Source organism: Pipistrellus kuhlii, unplaced genomic scaffold (assembly GCF_014108245.1).
Source record: "Pipistrellus kuhlii isolate mPipKuh1 unplaced genomic scaffold, mPipKuh1.p scaffold_m20_p_44, whole genome shotgun sequence".
In the NCBI taxonomy this organism is placed as follows: Eukaryota; Metazoa; Chordata; class Mammalia; order Chiroptera; family Vespertilionidae; genus Pipistrellus; species Pipistrellus kuhlii.
In genome coordinates this window covers 1,669,270-1,691,521 of record NW_023425545.1, presented here as the reverse complement: position 1 = coordinate 1,691,521, position 22,252 = coordinate 1,669,270, and the positions used below count along the sequence as shown (strand labels likewise).

General features: G+C 60.0%; 2 protein-coding genes across 4 annotated transcripts; one reads left to right on the top strand and one right to left on the bottom strand.

Moving 5' to 3' along the window:
* Positions 1 to 508: 508 nt before the first annotated feature.
* Positions 509 to 13,150, bottom strand: AFMID (arylformamidase). Of its 3 annotated transcripts, none has more exons than XM_045572158.1 (11): positions 13,044 to 13,150; positions 11,860 to 11,950; positions 5,978 to 6,085; positions 5,740 to 5,788; positions 5,173 to 5,258; positions 5,026 to 5,098; positions 4,557 to 4,654; positions 3,868 to 3,946; positions 3,626 to 3,767; positions 3,348 to 3,452; positions 509 to 1,070 (listed from the first exon to the last, which is right to left on the bottom strand). In XM_045572158.1, the coding sequence occupies exons 1-11, from the start codon at positions 13,101 to 13,103 to the stop codon at positions 987 to 989; spliced, it is 975 nt and encodes a 324-aa protein (XP_045428114.1). In that variant the 5' UTR covers positions 13,104 to 13,150; the 3' UTR covers positions 509 to 986. The 3 variants fall into 3 exon arrangements, with proteins under 3 accessions (XP_045428114.1, XP_045428115.1, XP_036268055.1); XM_036412162.2 differs by lacking the exon at positions 509 to 1,070 and adding an exon at positions 1,825 to 2,158; XM_045572159.1 differs by lacking the exons at positions 5,173 to 5,258; positions 5,740 to 5,788.
* Positions 13,151 to 13,260: 110 nt separating this feature from the next.
* On the top strand, positions 13,261 to 21,289 carry TK1 (thymidine kinase 1). Its single transcript, XM_036412356.2, has 7 exons — positions 13,261 to 13,370; positions 13,547 to 13,578; positions 14,411 to 14,521; positions 16,768 to 16,861; positions 19,736 to 19,825; positions 20,059 to 20,178; positions 20,260 to 21,289. The coding sequence occupies exons 1-7, from the start codon at positions 13,305 to 13,307 to the stop codon at positions 20,455 to 20,457; spliced, it is 711 nt and encodes a 236-aa protein (XP_036268249.1). The 5' UTR covers positions 13,261 to 13,304; the 3' UTR covers positions 20,458 to 21,289.
* The last annotated feature ends 963 nt before the right edge of the window (positions 21,290 to 22,252 follow it).

Below are 22,252 nucleotides of genomic sequence, written 5' to 3'. Positions count from 1 at the left end.
GTGAGCTATGAACTGCTCTTATCAAGTCTTTTCACTGATGGACCCTCGGAGCTGGGTTCCCGCCTTCCCATCAGAATTCCTCCAGAAAGAGACATCCCTCCAGGTCAATAGACTATGCTGGGCAAGAGGGGAGTTTGGCGGGGGGACTATGGACGGGCCCTCAGGTGGCTAATTCTGTACCGTCCTATCTAATAAAAGAGCAATATGCAAATCGCCCCTTCCACCCGGAGTTCCACCAGGGGCAGGGCCAGCTGGCCAACCGCCCTCGGCCCCTCCTCCTGGTCTTTCCCAGCCAATCCGCCCCAAGGTGAGCCCACTGGACCCCCACCGGGGCCTCTAGTTATAAATAACTTGGCAGGAAACACTTTGTTTTTTCTAGAAGCTGCTCTACTTGGGTATTTTTTTCCATCTTGTCTTCTAGCTCACTGATGCGGTCCTCTGCTTCTTCTAGTCTACTCTTGATGCTTTCTATTGAGTTCTTTACAGCAGCGGTGTCATTTTTCATTTCTTCTTGGTTCTTCATTTCCTCTTGATTCTTACTCATATTGTCAAATTTGAGTTCCATTCTTTTCAGCCACCTTATGACCATTTCTCTGAATTCTTGCTCCGATAGGTTGCTTGTCTCTCATTCGTTTAGTCTCCCCATGGTCTCTCTTCTCAGGATGTCTGGTAGTTCTCGCTCTCCTTTCCGTGTTGGGTGGAGAGCTCCTTTGAGTCCAAGTATTCGCGCCACCTGGGACCGGTGTTCTGGGGCTCACAGCTGCTTGGCGGTTGCCGCAGCTGTGGACATTCAGGCCTCTGACAAGATCCACTTTTCCTTTCAAGATGGTGAGATTTCCTTGTCCGAGCCCGTAGCTCCGGGAGGGGACCCAGCAGCCGCCGTGGGTGCTTCCCTGTCAGAGGAACCCCGCCAGCAGTCAGTCCCCCACCTTCTCCTGGAGTCCGGCTGTCCCTTGGCTTGCTAACAAACACTCCCAGTGGGCCCCTCAGCTGTTCTCTTTCTGCCGGCAGGAAACACTTTGTGAGAGTATCCTTGTATTCTGGCACCTTTTCTTCCAGGGGCTAGATTTCTAAAAGTGGATTTTTAGGACAAATGTGAATTTTAAAATTTTAATGCACTCTAACCATTGAGCACCACTGGCCAGAGCTGATCATTCTTGAACTGCAAGCTATTCAGAGTGGGGCAGAGAGGTGGTGGGGTGCAGTGGGTGGCAGCTGGACTCAGCTGGCTCCTGGGGGAATGCACACTCCCCTGGGGCGGAGGGGGGTGGGGGGCAGAGGAAGCTTGCCCACTGCCAGGTCACGGTCAAGGTGTTACCCCGAGGCTAGCATTCCAGGGTTTTCAGGGCAGACCCGTGTCAGGTGGAGCCAGGACAGAGTGGACCAAGGAGTGAAGCAAAGGCAGAAGCAGTGTGGGACACTCTTGCACAAGGGGCAGCGAACTTTCCCGAAAAGAGCTGGATGGTAATTATTTTATTTATTTGTTTTTTAAAATGTATTTTATTGGTGGTTTTTTTTTTTTTGTTTTTTTTTACAGAGAGGAAGGAAGATGGATAGACAGCTAGAAACATCGATGAGAGAAACATCAACCAGCTGCCTCCTGCACATCCCCTTCTGGGGATGTGCCCGTAATCAAGGTACATGTCTTTGACCTCAAACCTGGGACCTTCCAGTCTGCAGACCAATGCTCTAGCCACTGAGCCAAACCGGTTTCAGCTGGTAATTATTTTAGCTTTGGGGGCCATCCAGGCTCTGACAGCACCCAGCTCGGCCCTCGTGGCTCAAACACCGCCACAGACAATTCCTAAATGAATGAACGTAGCTGGGTGCCAATAAAACTTTATTCATGGCTACGAACATCTGAATTTCATATCATTTTTACATGTCACGAAAGAATGCTCTTTTATGATTTGTTTAAAAGGCTTGTGGGCAGCGAGCTGAAGCCCATATATGAAGATGGGCGCTGTCTTCTGTCTCTTTCTCAGCGGGCGGGGCTCAGACTTGGCGAGAGGCGTTGCCCTGGCTGGCCTGTCCCTGCAGCAGCTCCATTCCGACCCGGGGGTGGCCACAAAGACTCGGTTCCTGCTCAGAGCTGGGGGAGGACTGGGCTGGGGGTTGGGGCCCATCAGAACTCTGGGAAGATGGTTTTCAGGATAATCTGAGGCAGGAAGAGAAGCCATGGCCCTGGCATCGGAGAGGCCCAGAGGCTCTCGGGAGGAATGTGGTGAGGGGAGGGCTGCCGGGGAGCCGGGAGGAGCGCCTAGGCATGTTCCCCACCTCCCATCGTCCTAACGAGGCTCCCAGCCTCCAGCCGGCTCACTCCCAGGCCAACAAAGGCTTTTTTGTTATTTTTTAAATTTTATTTTATATTTTATTTTATTAATTAAATTAAATTTGATTAATTAATTTATTTTTTGGTACTGATTATAGAGAGAAAGGAAGAGGAAGAGGGAGAGATAGAAACATCAGTGATGAGAGAGAATCATGGATCAGCTGGCTTCTGCACGCCCCCTGCTGGGGATTGAGCCCACAACCCGGGCCTGTGCCCTTGACTGGGGATCGAACCTGTGACCTCCTCAGATGGACGCTCAACCACTGAGCAACCCCAGCTGGGTAGCTTTATGTTTTAAACCATTGAAAAAACCCAAAAACATTATTTTGGGATATGTAAAAATGACAAAATCCAAACTTAACAGGAGTCCCTTTGTAAAGTATATACTTGTCTGACCACTATGCTGTACACCTGGAACTAAAATAAAGTCCTACTGAATGCAACTCTAATTGGAAAATGAAATTAAGCCCAGCTGGTACGGCTCAGCGTTGAGCATTGACCTGTGAACTAGGACAGTGGTCGGCAAACTCGTCAGTCAGCAGAGCCAAATTTCAACAGTACAACGACTGAAATTTCTTTTGAGTGAGCCAAATTTTTTAAACTTAAACAATCTAGGTAAGTGCATTGTTATTAACTTAATTAGGGTCCTCCTAAGCTGGCCTTTGCTAAGAGCTCAAGGGACCAAAGAGCCTCATGTGGCTCACGAGCCACAGTTTGCCGACCACTGAACTAAGAGGTCAGGGTTGGATTCCGGTCAGGACACAGGCCTGGGCTGTAGGCTCAATGCCCAGTGGGGGGCGTGAGGAGGCAGCGGATCCATGACACTCCTTCATCACTGATGTTTCTGTCTCCCTCTCCCGGCCTCTCAGAAAGCAATGAAAACTTAAAAACATAAAAGAAGACTAAGTGGAGGAGGCAAGCCTGGCCCCCGATGCCTGTCGCCAGGCCTCCAAACACGCAGCCCCCGCCCCCGCAGGGGCAGGGCCCGCCCCCAGGGAGGGGCCGCCCCGGGCACCTGGGTGAGCACGTCGTCCTGCTCCGCCAGCTTCCAGAGGATCTCGAAGTGGTCCACGTCGGGGACCTCTTCCAGGGAGGCCCGCCACCCGCCGCGGCACAGCGTCTGGTGGGGGGAGCCGGGGGCGCGGCAGGCAGCGGAGAGGGGCTCACCCGGGGCCTGGCACAGAGCAGCTGCCCAACCGGCCAGGGCGGGCCCGGGGCCCCAGGGCGAAACGGCTGGACCGGAGGGACGCCCGCCCGCCCGCCCGCGCCCTGCGGCCCAGCGCGGGGCGGTACCTGGCAGAACTCCCGGGCCTGCCGGCGGAACTCGGGGCTGTCGTGTTGGCCCACGATCACCAGCACCGGGCCAGCCGGACCCCCGGGCTGCGCGGCTGCCGCCTCCAGGAGCCTCTGCGGGCTGTTCCTGCGGGCGTCCTCCCTGGAGCCCGGTGGGAGAGCATCAGGTGGGGGAGGAACCTCACGCTCTCCTCCCCTCCCGCCTCCCCCCTCCCAGGCTCCCGCCCCGGGAGGGGACTCACGGGGTCAGGCGCAGAGGGGCGTTCACGGAGGTGTGCACCAGGGGCTCCAAGTCGTAGACCCCGCTCACCAGGAAGAAGGCTGGGGGAGAGACCCAGGGGCCGTGGCAGGGGCCACCCACCGACCGGGCCTGTGCGGGCACTGCGTGGGCAGGACAGGGCCAGCCCGGGACCCAGGGCGGGGTGGGGGGCCACGCAGGAGGGAGAGGGGGAGAGGGACCAGAATAGGGGGCCAGGAAGCAGCAAGCAGGCCCGGCTCACAGACAAAGCCCCCTGGTCAGCGGCCAGTGCAGGCCCCCAGCCCAGGCCTGTGGGGGAGGGAGGGAGAGGAGGGGAGGGAAAAGGAGGGGAAGGGAGGGGAAAAGAGGGAAGGAAAAAGGAGGAGGGAGGGGAGGAAAAAGGAGGGGGGGAGGGGAGGGGAGGGAAGGAAAAGGGGGGGAGGGGAGGGGAGGGGAGGAAAAAGGAGGGGGGAGGGGAGGGAAGGAAAAAGGAGGGGGGAGGGGAGGGCAGGGAGGAAAAAAGGAGGGGGGGAGGGGAGGGAAGGGAAGGAAAAAGGAGGGGGGAGGGGAGGGGAGGAAAAAGGAGGGGGGGAGGGGAGGGCAGGGGAGGAAAAAGGAGGGGGGAGGGGAGGGCAGGGAAGGAAAAAGGAGGGGGGAGGGGAGGGGAGGAACAGCCACCAGCCCCATGGGAACCTTTGAGGTTGGGCGTGACTGGCCACTCGGTCCAGTCCACCGGGAGCATCATGGCGGCCAGGTGGGCCCCGGCCGAGTGTCCGCACAGGTACATCCCCCTGAGGGCGGACAGAGGGCAGCGGGGCTGCAGCGAGGGGGCTGCATGGCCGAATCCTGTGCCCCAGCCCCTCCATCCCCTCCCCCCCCCCCGCATCCTCAACCAAAGGACAGCTGTGGCTACACCCGCTCCCCACACACACCCGCTTCCCCCGCACACCCGCTCCCCCCGCGTCCTCAACCAAAGGACAGCTGTGGCTACACCCACTCCCCACACACACCCGCTCCCCACGGACACCCGCTCCCCACACACCCGCTCCCCACACACACCCGCTCCCCACACACACCCGCTCCCCACACACACCCGCTCCCCACACACACCCGCTCCCCACACACCCGCTCCCCACACACACACCCGCTCTCAGACACCCACTGGTTGCTCGGGAAGCGCTCCTGCAGGAAGACGATGCTGCGGGCCACCTGGTCCACCATCTGGTCCAGGGTCGCTGGGGAGCACAGGGCGGGTCAGCGAGGGGCGCCCCCACAGCCCACCGGCCCCCTCCCCGCAGGGCCGCCTTACCTCCGGGGGCCAGGGCGTAGCCCACCACCGCCACCACCACGCCCCGCGCCGTCAGGGGGCCCACCATGTAGGCCGACTCGTCTTTACTGCAGAGACACGGCGACCCCGCCCCGTCCCCCTGAGCCCCCGTCCCCCCTGAGCCCCCGTCCCCCCTGAGCTCCCGTCCCCCCTGATCCTCCCCGTCCCCCGAGCCCCCGTCCCCCCTGAGCCCCCGTCCCTCGAGCCCCCGTCCCCCCTGAGCTCCCGTCCCCCCTGATCCTCCCCGTCCCCCGAGCCCCCGTCCCCCCTGAGCCCCCCTGTCAACCCTGAGCCTCCCCGTCCCCCTGAGCCCCCGTCCCCCGAGGGGAGAGGAGAGAGAGCTAGGAACATCGACCAGTTGCCCCCTGCACACCCCCCGCTGGGGATGTGCCCACAACCAAGGCACATGCCCTTGACCGGAATCAAACCCGGGACCCTTCCGTCCGCAGGCCGACGCTCTACCCACTGAGCCACGCCGGTTGCGGCTGTTTGTTTTAAGCTGCCTCTCCCTCTGCCTCTGCCTCTGCTCCTCCCGCTCTGCAGACCCACCTTCCCGCCTGCCAGTATCCGCCGTGGAGGAACACGAGGAGCGGCCGGGCTGTGGGACAGGGCGGGGCTGAGGCCGGCTCCCAGGGCGCCGCAGGCCCGGCCGTCACCAGGCTCACCCCCCGCCCCTCCTCCGCCCCCTCACCCCCCCTCACTGGGCCCCCCCCTCACCCCCCCCCGCCCCTCACACACACACACACACACACACACACACCCGCCTCACGGCCGCCCACCCGCTCACCGTCCTCCGCCGCCGCCTCGGGCAGGTAGACGTCCAGCGCCTCCGCGGCCGCGGCGCCGTAGGGGACGCCCAGCAGGCTCCTCCGCGCCGCCCGCGCCCTCGCCGTGGCTGCTCGGAACGGACAAGGCTGTCAGCGCAGCTCCCGCAGCAGCTGGTCCGACTTGCTCCCGGTGGAAACCTTTTATCAGCTTAACAATAACCCACAACCTTCCGGCCAACTGGGTGGAACCTTAGCTAAGCCTCTCGGTGCCCGGCCAGGGCGGCTCAGCGGCGCGCTGACCTAAGAACCAGAGGTCAGGGCACACGCCCGGGTCGCGGGCTCCATCCCCACGAGGGGCGTGCAGGGGGCAGCCGATCGGTGATCCTCTCACCACTGATGTTTCTCCCTCTCCCTTCCTCTCTGAAATCAATAAGATGCATTTTAATAAAATAAAACAAAGCTTCAAGCAACCATTGCTCAGAGGGCCTGCCGGGATCTAACCACTAGACCACATGTGTCAAACACAAGGCCCGCGGGCCAAATCCGTCCCGCCAGGCCTTGCAATGTGGCCTGCACCGCGCTGTCATCCCTGCACTCCGCTGCGTTTCCATCACAATGACAGTTTATCACTGTTCAGTAAACCATTCGGCCCGCGATTTAGGCTGGATTTTAGATTTTGGCCCCTTCTCTGATTGAGTTCGACACCCCTACTCTAGAACCAACAGGCTCCCGCTGTCCAGGCGCCACGGGGGGCCCAGGCCGCGCGGCAGGCCACGCTGAGCTCGGAAACTAAACACATTTCAATTGATTGGAACCACGAGACTTTGTCAGGTGGAGCCGTTAGACTGCCCGGAGTGAGAGCTGAATCTTAAGAGTTTTTGTGTTGTTGTTTTTTAAATATATTTTATTGATTTTTAAAAATATATTTTATTGATTTTGTACAGAGAGGAAGGGAGAGGGATAGAGAGTTAGAAACATCGATGAGAGAGAGTCATCCACCAGCTGCCTCTTGCACACCCCCCACTGGGGATATGCCCGCAACCAAGGTACATGCCCTTGACCGGAATTGAACCCGGGTCCCTTCAGTCCTCAAGCCGTCGCTCTATCCACTGAGCCAAACCGGTCTCGGCTATTTTATTGATTTTTAACAGAGAGGAAGGGTGAGGGATAGAGAGCTAGAAACATCGATGAGAGAGAAACATCGACCAGCTGCCTCTTGCACACTCCCCACTGGGGATGTGCCCGCTGTTACGCCCAGACTTCGTGATCCCCAAGGACCACCAGGGAGCCGAGTCCGAAGCAATAAACAAAAGAGCCTTCTCCACGCTAGCACGGGCTCCGTGTCCCACCCACGCTGGCAGCATGGAGGAAGAGAGCGCGAATTCCGCCCAGTCCGGTCGGTGGTGATGTCACTGCTCAGCTAACCCTGATTAGTTGGGTGAGGGGATAACTCCGCCCTGTCGGGAGCTCGTCCTCGCCCCGCCCTGCCCTCTCACCCGCAACCAATGTACATGCCCTTGCCCGGAATCGAACCTGGGACCTTTCAGTCCGCAGACCGACGCTCTACCACTGAGCCAAACCGGCTTCGGCTGAATCTTAAGAGTTTTGTCACCCTCGCACAGGGTGGACGTGCTCAGAGGGATTTAATCTGTGAAAGCTCTGCGCTGACTGAGCATCCGTTTAAAAGATGGAAAGCCACCGCTACTTCCTCTGAGGAAATTACGGTTATTCCATTAAAAATACACACAAAGGCTTCTGAGCAAAACGTTCCCGCCCGCGCCCGCGTGACCCCGGTATGAATGCGACGGAGAATCTCGCTGCCTCTAATGCACATGCTGCCCTGCCTGTCTCATTGGCGATCTCTAGGAGCGCCTTCCCAGTGAGTACACAGGGAGCTTCCTCATTCCTTCCTTTAAAAAACCCACACAGCTCATCAGTGTCTCGTCCTCTGGCTGCGCATTAATTTATTTATACAAGTCATGCCAGCTGCTTAGGACCAGAAAACCACATCCTGGTCCATCCGCTTCACTCCCCTCCCCCAGCTGAATCCTGAGCCGAGCCTCCTCCCCACCCCACGGAGACCCCCCTGGTCCCCCAGAGCGTGAATACCCATCGGCAGAACACCGGAGGGCTTGGAGGACTTACTACAAACTTCCTTTTGTGAAAAAGCAAACGTGGGGTGTCTATTATTCATGCCCATAGCTGTCCCTCAGCCCAGCCTATACCGTCGCAATCCGGAACCCCTCGGGGGATGTCCGACTGCCAGTTTAGGCCCGATCCTGAGGGCATCTGGAATGAACTGGCAGTTGGACATCCCTCTCGCAATCCGGGACTGCTGGCTCCTAATCATTTACCTGCCTGATCACCCCTAACCACTCACCTGCCTGCCTAATTTCCCCTAACCACTCTGCCTGCCTGCCTCATCGCCCCTAACTGCTCGCCTGCCTGCCAGATTGCCCCTAACGGCTCTGCCTGCCTGATCACCCCTAGCCAACTCTGTGTTGTCCCCCCCGCCCCCCCCACGGCTTTGTCCTGGTCCTGAGGAGGTCTGGAATGATGTCCGGAAGGTCATTAGGCTGTCTGGTCTAATTAGCATATTATGCTTTCGTTATAATTTTGTTATTTACAGACTCAGTAAAACAAGTTTAAGATAAATAGTTCTTAAAACCTCGCTCTGCTCTCTGCCCACGCCCCCAGCCTGCAGGAAGCCAGCCTCTGCTGGGGGATCAGGTGACCTCACTAGGAGAAACCACTCCCCACTGCTGGTTAACGGGGTGGCGCCTCAGAGTGAATACAGAAGAAAAGTAAGAGAAATGAAAGAACTCCGGGCTGCACAAGGAGAAGAGTCCACCTCTCCCTGTCCTTAGAGCGTTCCTTTAGGAACCTGACAGAATTGTCAGTCTTTTCCCTCCCCCTTTGAGATGTATGTCAGTGTTTTAAAAGCTAAACCCGTCTCCAGCCGGTTTAACAGCCTGGGAAAATGTTTCTCAAAGCCCTGGGAGGCGCCCCTTTGAAATAGCGCCCTCAGGCAGGGCCTCCCTGCCAGTGCCTGGCTCCCGGTTGCAAAACGACCTTGGGTCCTGAAGTCTCAGACTCCGATGCCCCCTCCAATCACCAGGGGGGTCCGGCCGCCCGGTGCGCCCTCGGCTGGAGCACAGGGACCTCCGGGCGGGCGCGCTGTCCGGCTGGTCACAGTCTGAGGTTCGCTGCGCTGTGCAGTCCCTAGCGGCTGGCCCTCGACGTGCAGGACCCAGCCGACAGGCTTCCTGCCTCTTTGTGGGAGGTCTTCCTGGTTCCCAGGAGGCAGGCTTTCTCTTGTTTTCTCCTGCTTTACCTCCGTTCCCCACGTTCCCAACAGTGTGACTCCAACGAGGCCATCTCCAAGGCCGCAGGCAGCACTGGTGAGGGTGGGAGCCAAGGCCAGCTGGTGGGCCCGCACGGGTGCCCCCTGACGGTCATCACCACCCCCTGCCCCTCACTCACACCGCCTGCTCCACTCTGACCCGGAAGCTGTGTTCAGGGGGGTCACGCATCACCTGCTGTGAGCCTGGGGGACGTTTCTCACCTCGTCATTCAGGGCCTGGACTGGGGGTGGCGGCTGCCTTCTTGGGGCACAGCGTGGGGAGGCGGCACCAAACCACTCCACGGTAAAGATGGTCATGGGCTGAATGTGGTGCCCCCCCAAACTCATGGTGCAGCGTGCCTCCTAATGGAGGGTACTGGGAGGCCCCTTTGGGAGGTGCTTAGGGTTAGATGAGGGTGGAGGCCCTGTGATGGGATAAGTGGCTTTATAAGAAGAGAAAGACCGGCCCTAACCGGTGTTGCTCAGTGGATAGGGCGGCGGCCTGCGGACTGAAAGGTCCCAGGTTTGATTCCGGTCAAGGGCATGTACCTTGGTTGTGGGCACATCCCCAGTGGGGGGTGTGCAGGACGCAGATGATCAGTATTTCTAATGTGAAGGAAAAGAGCCACATGCTAACCTGACCAGCTCAGGGGAGGCCTGCGTGGTGGCCTTGCAAACTCAGAGGCCTAACATAACCACCAAAGATGGTTTAAAAATTAAGTATCTAGCTACAAACAGGTCATAGTGGGTAGTCAGGTCCTAGGCCGATATTTCACCTGACAAGATCAACTTAGATCCTCTTTACTGAGCCCATTTGCCTTCCCATCTCTAAGACAGCACATCTGTGAGAAGTCTGGGTAACTTGTAACTTCCCTTTTTCCGGAGCCCCTGGGACACAACCAGTGTGGTGGGCACCGGGACAGATGCCTCACATTCCTTCGTTATCATGTTAATTGTTCCTGCACTCACCTGAGTACACGCCCATCATTTTACTTTTTATCCAATCCCAGGGGTTTCCCACCGCTTGGCTTTCTCCCGCCTCCTTACTCCATCACCAATGAATTTCATGTCACCCACCTATGTCCCTCCTTTGATTTCAGTTAAATACAAATGTAACCCTCCACTGTCCGGAGCATCATCTCAACCCACTGAGGTTCTGCTTCCCGGCATATGTCCACAGTTTGGCTCAAATAAACTCACAAAAATTCTTTACAGATTTCAATGTTTTGTTTTGTTTTTTTGTTAACACTAACTCTCTATCTCCCTTCCTCTCTGTAAAAAATCAATAAGATATACATATATAAAAGAAAGACCAAAAGTGTTCTCTCTCCCTCCCTCTCTCTCTCTCTCTGCCAAGTGAGGACACGGAGCAGGAGGCTGCCAGCCAGGAAGAGACCTCTCATCAGGGAACAAACTGGCTGGGCCCCTTGAACTTGGACTTCTCAGCTCTGGGAACCGTGAGAAATGGACTCCTGTGGTGTAAGTCTCACCAGCCCACAGCTCTGTGTCATGGCAGCGCAAGCTGACCAATCATAAGACAAGTGATATTTAAATGCAATATATGCCGAAACCGGTTTGGCTCAGTGGATAGAGCGTCGGTTTGCAGACTGAAAGGTCCCAGGTTCGATTCCAGTCAAGAGCATGTACCTTGGTTGCAGGCACATCCCCAGTAGGGGGTGTGCAGGAGGCAGCTGATCGATGTTTCTAAACTCTCTATCCCTCTCTCTTCCTATCTGTAAAAACTCAATAAAATATATATTTTAAACGCAATATAAGTTTAAAGTTAAAATTAATGCCCCAAAGTCCACGATGAACAAAAATGTCAGCATTTTAAAGAGACAGGCTCCACCCCACGTGGCAGGCCTAAGGGAGTTGCTCCTGGTCTCTTGCCCCCGAGGCAGCCCCGGGCGGGCCGGAGCGAGAGGGCCGCGGACGCGAGCTAACGGATTGCCCGAGCCCGCGGCCGTGCCTCACTCAGCGCCTGCTGCTCCTGAGCGGCCCCCGTCTCCCTCCGGACCAGCAGACGTACCGGTTTGCTACAGATGCACGCAGGGGCACTGCACCCTCAAATGTTTACTGAGCAAACAGGGTGTCCTTGGCACCCAGCTGGGCACCGCAGGGCGCTCCGCCCGGCTCTGTGGGGGCTCAGCCCCAGCCTGCGCCTCCTGCTGGGCGCCGCAGGGTGGACACCCCAGCCCCAGCTCTGAGCAGTCTGCTCCAGCACCCAGTCCCGCGGAGAGAGGGGCTGCCCCTTGCTCATGCCCCCTGACTTTAACAGAAAGGAGGCCTTCCTTTGATCACTCCCGCCCGGTGGCACAGGGGTGTGTGGCCTGGGCCTGGGCAGGGCTGGTTGGGCCGAAGGGCAAGGGGCATGGCTGGTTGGGCCTCCCACGTCCTCCTGGCGCCGGGCCTGAGCACACCAGGAGCTGGGGCAGTGCCCGGCTTCCAGAGCTGCCCCGAGCGCTGGCTGGGCAGCGGCTCCCCCACCCCCGCCCCCTGAAACGCTGCCACGGGCTGAAGTCCACCCACAGCGGCCCACAGGGAAGGGGTGCCCTGTACCCGCGATTCCTATCTCCGAGTAGGTCTTCAGGGTTTCCTCCGGTCCACGCCGGACGGCCCACCTGCTGGGGCTGTACTGCTTCTCCAGCTCCTGCAGGACAGACGGTGCCATCAGACCTCCCTCCCGCCTGGTGCTCCTCCGCCCCAGAACCGCCCCCCCATCTCAGGCTCCCACAGCTGCCCTCCGCTGCCTGGCCTCACCACCCACCGTGCCCCCAATAATTAGGAGCTTCAGATACAGCAAACAAGGGGAGATGAGGCCCCATCAATGTGACCCCATCAGCCCAGCCTCAGACCCAGGGGGCCGGGCAGCTGGGGTGGCCTCCCCGGAGGAGGACGCGGCACAGTGGGAAGCGCGAAGGAAGGGAGGAACTGGAGGTCTGCTCCGAGATGCCCGGCCCGATCGCTAACACAGAGGGCGGCTGGGAGCCGGGCTGCCGGACGGCGGGCCCCGAACGCCAGGCCATGGCATTCGGGCTTCACCCGAAAAGCAGGCGGCGTGGCGTTGGAAGGAGGCACAGAGGCGGAGGATGGGTGAAGGCCGGCCTGGGGCACGCATGGGGAGGTCTGGGGCTTGGAGTCAGCGGGGCTCCATCGTTTACAGCTTGTCTAACCCTGGACCACTCAGTCTCCGGCCTCAGTTCCCTCATCTGGGCAATGGGCACAGCAGCCTACCAGGGTAGAGGGCGCAGGGCATGGGGAGCAAGCAAGGCAGCCACTCAGGTGCGGTCACCGCCGCCGCCTGCTGGGCAGGGCTGCTGGCCAGGGCTCTGGGGCTGACCACCCGCACCTGCTGCTGCCTGCAGGTGCCTGCAGCCATGGGGCTCAGGCTGAGCTGTGATTCCTGATGGCGGCACTGCCATGGTGTCTGTGGGCCCTGATATTGTAGGGTGTGTGCGAGAGAGAGGCAGACAGAGAATGGGATTCCTTAGGGGCAGGACCCATCACTCATCGGACTCTCAGATGCGCCCATGACCAGAGAAAGGACCGCGGCCTCACGCGAGGAAATGGCAATCGAATGCCCGGGGGTTTCCGACCCCGCGCCCCGCAGCCTGGGCGCCTGCACCCCGCACTGGCCTCTCGGGTGGCCCAGGCCGAGGCTCAGGGCCCGCTCCCCCGGAGGCTCTGAGCTTCTGGAGCTCCCCCGGCCCCCCGGCCCCCCGGCCCCGCTCCGGCAGCCCTACCTCTGCGGACATGGCCCTCCAGGGCGCCGCGCCCCGGCCGGCCTCCCGCGCCGCCTCCATCCCGGCGGCGTCTGCTGCCCGCACCGCGAGGCCGCACCTCTCCCGCCCCGCCCCGCCCCTCCCGGCGGCCCCGGCCCCGGCCCCGCCCGCGGAGGAACTGCGGTTAATCTCCCGCCAACCGGGCGGGCGGTGATTGGCCGGCGCCCGGTGGTTTAAAAGCGAGCGCGGGCAGGGCCCGTTTCAAAGGAGACTTCCGGCGCCATGAGCTGCCTCCAGCTGCCCCCCGTGCTGCCCGGCTCCCCCAGCAAGGCCCGCGGGCAGATCCAGGTGCGGGGCGGGCGGGGGCGCGGGGCCGGGGCGGGGGCGCGGGGCGCGGGGCCGGGGCGCGGGGCCGGGGCGCGGGGCGCGGGGCCGGGGTGCGGGGCGGGGGCGCGGGGCCGGGGCGGGGGCGCGGGGCCCGGGGCGGGGGCCCAGCCCCGGACTGATCGCTCCTTCTCTCCCAGGTGATCCTCGGACCCATGTTCTCAGGGAAAAGGTAACGGCCTCGCGGGTGGGGGGTGGCCTGCTCCTCCGCCCCTCCCGCATCCTCCAGACCCGCGTTCCCGCCCCGGGGCCTCCCGCGGATGCCGCCCTGAGATGCAGTCCTGGGGGAGGCTCTCCTCCCAGCCCGCAGGCCACCTCCACCTCAGAGGGAGGGTCAGGCCCTCACTCGGAAGGGGCGCCCCTGCGCCTCCTCCAGGGAGATGGCCTTAGAGCTCCCTGAGGCCTGCTCCCCGGCCCGCTGTGACAGGAGCGGAGGAGGTGGGGCTACTGAGCCCCTCAAAGCTCCCTGGCCTGTTTATAAAGTGTTTTTATTGGTTTTTAGGTAGAGGAGGGCAGAGGGAGAGAGAGAGAGAGCATCAAACAGCTGCTTCCTGCAAGCCCCCTACTGGGGATGGAGCCCGAAACTCCAGCATGTGCCCTAATGGTGTCTCACCAACCACTGAGCCACACTGGCCCGGCTCCCTGGCCCTTTGGTCTATGGCCCTTGGGGACTCTCCCGCCCAAATCCCTGGCCCACAAGGGAGAGGCTGATGGGAGTAGACTCTTGGGCCCAGAAGCAAAGCCCTGTCTCTGGCGCAGAGGGTTTTGTGGAGGCAGTTCCAATTTTGGATGCAGTCTGGACCCCTCTCCCGGGCCTGTGGCCTTCGCCACCCCACCATATTACCTCCGGCCTCTCCCAGGCCACACGGGCCATCCCCCGGCCCCCAGGCCACACCCCCCTCCGGCCTTCCCCACGCCCCACCCTGCGGTCTTTGTACGGCCTGAGAGGTGGCCGGGGCCTGGCCCGGCCTGACAGCCCTCCCCTCTGCCCTCTGCCTTCGCAGCACTGAGCTGATGAGGCGGGTCCAGCGCTTCCAGATTGCCCAGTACAAGTGCCTGGTGATCAAATACGCCAAGGACACGCGGTACAGCAGCAAGTTCTCCACACACGACCGGTCAGTCCCGCCCCTCTGCTCCCCACACCTCACCGAGGAGCCCCGGGGCCAGGCCTTCCGGGCCTCTAGCCCTGTGGTTCTTAACGGGGCGATTCTGCCCCCCAGTCCACCTAGCAATGCCCGGGGATGCTTTCCCTTCACAACTGGAGGGGGTGCGTGCCTTTGGCGTCTGGTGGGCAGAGGCCAGGGTGCTGCTGGGCGTCCTGCACTGCCAGGGCACAGGGCGGCCCCCGCCACTGTCGTCCATAGTGCCTGCGGGGTGAGAGCCCCGCTCTGGGGCTGACACCTGTGCAGAGGCTGCGGGCTAGTTCTGTTGGGCCCACATTTTGGTTTTTGTTCTGTTTTTCATTTATTTTTAAACTAGAGGCCCGGTGCACGAATTTGTACATGGATGAGGTCCCTCTGCCTGCCTTGTGATCGAGCCATCTCACCCAGTCCCAATCCTGGCCAATTGGGGCTGGTGAGGGAGCGACCATGGGAGCGCACTGACCACCAGGGGGCAGCTCCTGCATTGAGCGTCTGCCCCCTGGTGGTCAGTGTGTGTCATAGTGATCTGCCAATAGTCATTTGGTCAGCCAGTTGTAACGGTCACTGAGGCATATATATATATATATATATATATAGATACATAGATATATATATATGTATTTTTATTCATTTTTAGAGAGGAAAGGAGAGGGAGAGAGAGAGAAATATCATTGATGAGAATCATTGATCGGCCGCCTCCTATACAGCCCACACTGGGGATGGAGCCCTGACCGGGAATCAAACTGATTCAACCTCTGAGCCTCGCCGGACACTTTCCTCGCGCCCCTCGGCGAGTGTGTGGGGCGTGGAGGAAAGTGTCCGGATTGGAGGCCCGATCCCAGCCGTGCCGCCTGATGCAGGTCCGCTTACCTCCCCGTCTGTGTCCTCGTCCCTGAAATGGGGCGCCTGCTGCACAGGACGGGTGCCTCCGGGAAGGACGGTAAAAGCAGAGGCGGCGGCACTGCGGGGACTAGAGGTTCCGGCTCTGGAGCCGGTCCGATGGGGTGAGACCCCGGCTCTGGCTGTCACTGTGCAGGCTGCCGCGGGCTGTCAGGGCGGCAGCGGCGCCCGAGTGCGTGGCAGGCGTGACGGCGCTCCTGGCTGCCCTCCCGAAGCCGACCCGGCTCGCTCCCCGCCCGCCTCTGCTTTCCTCCCTTTCGGGAGGGGAGGGGCGTTCAAGACGCAGGAAGTAGGTGATGGCAAGGTCATAGCAGTTGTCAGGGGCTTTGTTTTCTCATAAATACGAATGCACACTGCCTTCGGGAACGGCCAGCCCCGGCAGGCGCAGGAGGCAGAGATGGAAACGGAAGAAAAGAACATTGGAGGGAAAGCATAGAAACTATTTAAAAAGTCAGAGGACAAAGGACAGCAGGCTCTCCGGGCGGTGGGTGCCACTGGCCACAGTGGGACTTGCCCACACGCCGCCCACACGGCTGGTGGGACTCCGGGGCGCGGGCACAGGCCGGGCGGGCACCGAACAGCGGGGTCAGGAATCCCAGGCCATCGCCTGCTGCCCAGCTCTGCCCGGGCCAGGCCACAGCCGTCCTGGGCCCCGGGCTCGGCCTTCGTGGGTCTCTTCCTCCATCCAAAGAAAGAAAACACATTGTTTTATGACTGCATTGATGTGAAGACCGATGTCAGGCAAGGCTGAGATATACATATATATGTGTATGTATATGTACTTGATATGTTTTTATTGATGTCAGAGAGGAAGGGAGGAGAGAGATAGAAACATCATTGATGGGAGGGAATCAGGGACCAGCTGCCTCCTGCACGCCCCCCACTGGGGATGGAACCCACAACCCTGGCCAGTGCCCTGACTGGGAACCGAGCTGTGACCTCCTGGCTCATAGGTTGGAGCTCAACCATTGAGTCACACCGGCCGGCAAGACTGAGTTATATTTATTCTGACTTTTAAATGGAAGGAAAACGTTTTGTTGGCCTCAGTGGCACCATGGGGCCTGGTCACTGGCCCAGAGGCCTGGAGAGCAGCAGAGAAGCGCTGTCCGTGGTCGGACCGCCACTCTCTGGCCCTGGGCGTGCGGTGCAATGGCGGGTGTAGACTGACCGGTCTCCGCACACAGGCCTTTGCTGTCCCAGAGGCCTTGGCGGGGTGCAGACATCGCCACACTACAGGCAACATGGCAGCCTGCCCTGCCAGCAGGGGTGGTCCCGGCGCTGGCCCCGGCCCCTCGCCGCTCACCCGGCTCCCCCTGCAGGAACACCATGGAGGCGCTGCCGGCCTGCCTGCTGCAGGACGTGTACACGGAGGCCATGGGCGTGGCCGTCATCGGCATCGACGAGGGGCAGTTTGTAAGTGGGCTCGGCCTGGCCTCGCCTTCCTGGAACCCCTGCCTGTCCCCCCGTCTCATCTTTACCTTGTGCTCTGGGTCCGTCGGGCAGCAGATGGCAGGGTGGCCCCTTCGCCTGGTCCTTTGGAAACTGTCTGCGGGCCAGTCGCGTGGGAAGGTCACGGGTCCCGGCCGCTCTCAGCACAGCGTCTCGCCGGCTTTCCTGTCCATTCCTCCTGGTTTGTGTTCGTGTGTCTCTGCCTAAGCAGCGTGGTCTCCGGCCAGGAGCCGCCTCTGTGAGGTTCTCCGGGCACTGCCTCCCAGGCTGCTGGAGTTTTTGTTTTGTTTTGTTTTTTATAATTTTACCTTTTCTTTTTCTTTTTAATATATTTTATTGATTTTTTACAGAGAGGGAGAGAGAGAAACATCGATCAGCTGCCTCCTGCACACCCCCTATTGGGGATGTGCCCACAACCAAGGTACATGCCCTTTAGCCTAGCGGAATCAAACCCAGGACCTTTCAGTCTGCAGGCCAACGCTCTATCCACTGAGCCAAACCAGTCAGAGCAAGGTTTTGAAGACTATTTTCCATTTCTGGGATTTCCAGTCAGCTCCTCTTTTATTATTTATTTATTTATTTATTTAATATGGTTTTGTTGGTTTGAGAGAGGAAGGGAGAGGGAGAGAGAGACATCAATGATGAGGGAGAGTCATTGATCGGCCGCCTCCTGCATGGCCCACACTGGGGATGGAGCCTGCAAACCCAACCATGTACGTGCCCTAACCAGGAATTGAACAGTGACTTCCTGGTTCCTAGATCAATCAACACTCCCCTGAGCCCCGCCGCCCGGGCCAGATCCTCTTTTATCTGCTGCGCATCTGTCTGTAACAGTGGCCGGCAAACTCATTAGTCCACAGAGCCAAATGCCAACAGCACAACGATTGACATTTCTTTTGCGAGCCGAAAACTGACTTCTGAGCATGGGCTTCAATCGCACTGTACGTGAGCGCCCGCATGTCGGGTTCTGTGCAAGAGCCACACTCAAGGGGCCAAAGAGCCGCCTCTGACTCACAAGCCGCAGTTTGCCGACCACTGGTCGTTAACAGCTCTTTCATTCAAGTCTCTGTTTGAGGCTGGTGCCCCTCGATCAGGTAAATATATCTCTCTTTGTTTAATTTTCTTTTTCTTTTTTTAATTTTCATTTTTTATTAAATTATTATCTTTTTTTGTTTAATTTTCACCTGAGGATATTTTTCCATTGATTTTTAGAGAGTGGAAGGAAGGAGGGAGGGGGGGAAGAGAAACATTGATGTGAGAGTCATATCAATGATGAGGTAGAATCATTGTACATGCCCTTGACTGGCATTGAACTTGGGACTCTTCAGTCTGAGGACCGACGCTCTACCCACTGAGCAACACAGGCCAGGGTGTAAATATTCCTCCTCTGTTCGGCCGGCCTTTGTCGCGTGCTGTCACGTCCTTCATTCCTGTCCCTGGTGGCCTTTGTGCCTCGGTGCCAGCATGAGGGCCAGGAAGCGGAGCCAGAGGCCGTCTGCTGCCACTAAGCCAGCCAGCCCTGGGCAAGCCGATGACGGGGTGCAGACCTACCTCCCAGCGTCCCCACTTCCCCTGGGGGTGCTCTCCCCATTGGACCTGTTCAGGAAGCAGCTCGCTGCAGGCAGGGGGCGGGGGCAGAACCTGCCTGGGAACCCCAGTGTGCAAACTCGTCACCATCCTCTTTCCCTGCCTTGTTCCTACACGGCAGTGATTTTACCTACCAACAAAGCCCCAATTTACTGAGAACTTTGAAATCCCATTTGAAATGCAACCTGTAGCCTGTCCGGGGTTGAGTGTCCACCGGTAAACCGAGAGGTCAAGGGCACACGCCCCTTGCAGACTCGATACCCATTAGGGGGCGCACAGGAGGTAGCTGGCCAGTGAGTCTTATTAATGTTTCTATCTCTGTCCCTCTCCTCTGAAATCATTTTAAAAAAATATATTTTATTGATTTTTATACAGAGAGGAAGAGAGCGGGATAGAGAGTTAGAAACATCGATGAGAGTCATCGATCAGCCGCCTCCTGCACGCCCCCTACTGGGGATGTGCCCACAACCTAGGTACATGCCCTTGACGGGAATCGAACCTTGGACCTTTCAGTCCACAGGCCAACGCTCTATCCACTGAGCCAAACCAGTTTGGGCTGAAATCAATTTTTAAAAATATAGTTTTTAGTCGGGACCGGTTTGGCTCAGTGGATAGAGCATCGGCCTGCGGACTGAAAGGTCCCGGGTTCGATTCCGGGCAAGGGCATGTACCTTGGTTGCGGGCACATCCCCAGTAGGGGGTGTGCAAGAGGCAGCTGATCGATGATTTTCTCTCATCGATGTTTCTAACTCTCTATCCCTCTCTCTTCCTCTCTGAAAAATCAATAAAATATATTAAAAAAATAAATAAATAAAATAAAAATAAAAATATAGTTTTTAATGTAAATCCTTTTAAAAAATCAATGGACAAAATACGCTGGCTCCTTGAGTGAGGATTCGTTAAAATCCAAACAAAAGTAATGGCAATAAATGGCAGCGACGAGGCACCCACCGACACGGGGCTCCCCCCTCAGCTCGGACTGGGGCGTCCCTCCCGGACCCAGGCTCTTCGCTGGGGGCGGCGGCATGCGAGCGGGACCAGGCCTTCGGGCAGGAGCGCCGGCTCTTTGGCTCTTTGCGGCATCAGGGTCGGAGGGGGCCGAGGTCCCCCGGAGCGTCCGCCGGTGAGGACGGCTGTCCTGACTGTCCGTGCGCAGGGAATGCTGGCCAGCGGCAGGCCTTCCCGTGGCTCCGGGAGCTGCTGCTGGCGGGGACGGCGGGGTGGGCGCTCACTCCTCGCCGCGCTTTCCAGTTCCCGGACATCGTGGAGTTCAGCGAGAACATGGCCAACAACGGGAAGACCGTCATCGTGGCCGCGCTGGACGGGACCTTCCAGAGGAAGGTGAGGCAGCGGGTGTGGGTGCTGGGGTGGGCCCCGGAGTGAGGAAGAAGCGGGCACAGGCGTGCAGGGACACCCGCAGCCCAGCCAGCCTCCTCCGCCTCAGCGGGGCGCTCCCGGGTGCCCTCTCCGAGGGGCTGGCGGGGGCGGGGGCCGGGTCCAGGCAGCTTCCTGGCTCTGGTGCTGAGTGGGGGTTGGAGGGCCGAGCCGCCAGAGCGAACACCTCCGCCCGCCAGGCCTTCGGGACCATCCTGCACCTGCTGCCGCTGGCGGAGAGCGTGGTGAAGCTGAACGCCGTGTGCATGGAGTGCTTCCGCGAGGCCGCCTACACCAAGCGGCTGGGCCAGGAGAAGGAGGTAGTGGCCCGCTGTTCCCTGGGGGGGGGGGGGGGGTTCGGGGTGCTGTGCCCACTCAGTCCAGGCCCCTTTGTGTTCCAGGTCGAGGTGATTGGAGGAGCCGACAAATACCACGCCGTGTGCCGCGTCTGCTACTTCCGGAAGGCGCCGGGCCACAGGGAGGACAAGGAGAACTGCCCGGCGCCGGGGAAGCCCGGGGAGGCCAAGCCTGGCGAGGCTGTGGGTGCCAGGAAGCCCCTGTTCCCTCATCAGACCCTGCAGAGCAGCCTGGCCAACTGAGCCTGGGGCTGGCGCCCCCTAGCGGACACCTGCCCGGCGCGGAGCCGCCTCAGGAGGAAGCGGCCGGGGACCCTTCACCGCCTATGGCTGCGGCAGCTCCGTCTGCAGGCCCTTGCCCGGCGGTGGCCGCAGTCCGTTCCCCCCTCTGCCTGCCCAGCTCGGGCTGCAGCCGGCCCTGCGGCTCCGGTCTGGTCCCGGCCCTGCAGCCGTGCTCCTTCTCCTTTGGGCGAGGAGCAGCCGCATGCTGCGGTGACATCAGCGACGCCGGCTCCTTCCCTCTCCGTGGCTTTCACCGCCGAGTTTCTGTTCTCACCGGCCCAGCTGCTCCCACGGCGCCCCCCTCCGCGGCGGGCCGGCCGGCCGGGCGTGTGCCTTCGTGCTTCTCTCTGGGCTGCGAGTCCTTCCTGTTCTGGGATCCCTTCTCGGAAGGACAGCTGTCACGCGGGGCGCGCACCCTCCGCAGGGGGAGGCGTGGGCAGGCCGGCTGCGCTGCCGGTGAGGTTAATGACTGACATTAAAGCCGCTGGCTGCAGGGAGCGCGCTTCTCTCTAAGCGCCTGGAACTCCCCGGGTGCCCTGTGGGGGGTTTCTTTCCGGATCTTTCTCTATCCTCTGCTCTCAGCCACAACCTGGCAGACGGGGCGTGGAGCAGGTCCTACGAGGAACGTCCCTTTCTCCGACAGGTTTCGGGGCGGAAGGGGTGAGCAGGGCCGGCCCGCTCAGTGCTGCCAGCTGGGGCTGCGGGGTCAGGTTTTGTTTGTGAAACAGACACTGACAATTCAGGAGCCAAGAAAACGGGCTCAGCTGCGCCTCCAGGCGCGTGCCCGCGGGTGGGCGGGCCTGGCTGCGGGTCTGCCCGGTCACTGAGGAGCTGTACGCGGTGAGGTGCAGCTCAGAACCCTACACGCAGTTCCTGGGGTTTTGAAATGACTGGGGCCCACTTCTGACAGCTCCCTCTGTCATTGCTCAACGGGGAAGCTGCTTCAGGCCCTGGCCTGGGGGAGGGGGACGGGGTGCTGGGTGCCAAGCCCCAAACCACCTCCTGCCTGCTGGGAAGGGCCTGGAGGGGAAGGCACTCAGGGCCAGCTGTGGGCACAGAGCTGGGAGGCAGTCCGGCCCCGACTGTCCTGTTTACCGCTGAGCGCAGCTGCTATTTTAAGGTGCTGATGGAAGGCAGGGTGAGGAATGCCACCCCAGAGGGAGTGGGCAGGCGCTGGAGGGGCAGCTAGGCACAACCTTGTTCAAAATGCAGGTTCCAGGGGCCCCTTCTCTTCCGCCTTCAGAGGCCAGCCAATGACAGTGGAGATTACGAATGAGAAAAACATTTATTCCATCTCTGAACCAGCCTCACAGAATCCGAGGGGGCAGATGTCTTCCCCACAAAAGCTTTCAGATCCATTCAGAACAGCCTGGGGGCTGTGGCTACACACACCTCCCACCGGAGGCGCAGCATGTAAAGCTGGGTGTGGTCAGGCAGAGCCCCTCCCTCCGGTGGGGGAGGGGAGCAGGGGCAGGAGGCGCTGCCCAGGGGCCCCTGGGTGGGCAACAGCCCTGCCCCGTGGCTGGCACAGGGGATGACCGAGCTGAGCAAGCAGACCCACAGCAGCCAGATGGCTGCGGCCTTGGGGCAGGCAGGGGAGGGGCACCAGCGAGGGCATCTCCCAGAAGCCTCTGGGAGTGGGAAGGGCACTGAGGCAGACGCGGGCAGACCTGAGTGAGGGGGAAGGGAGAGCCAGCCCCACATCAGCAAGTGGGAGGACCCCCAGCCTCGTCTTTGGCAGAGAGCCAACCCCCCG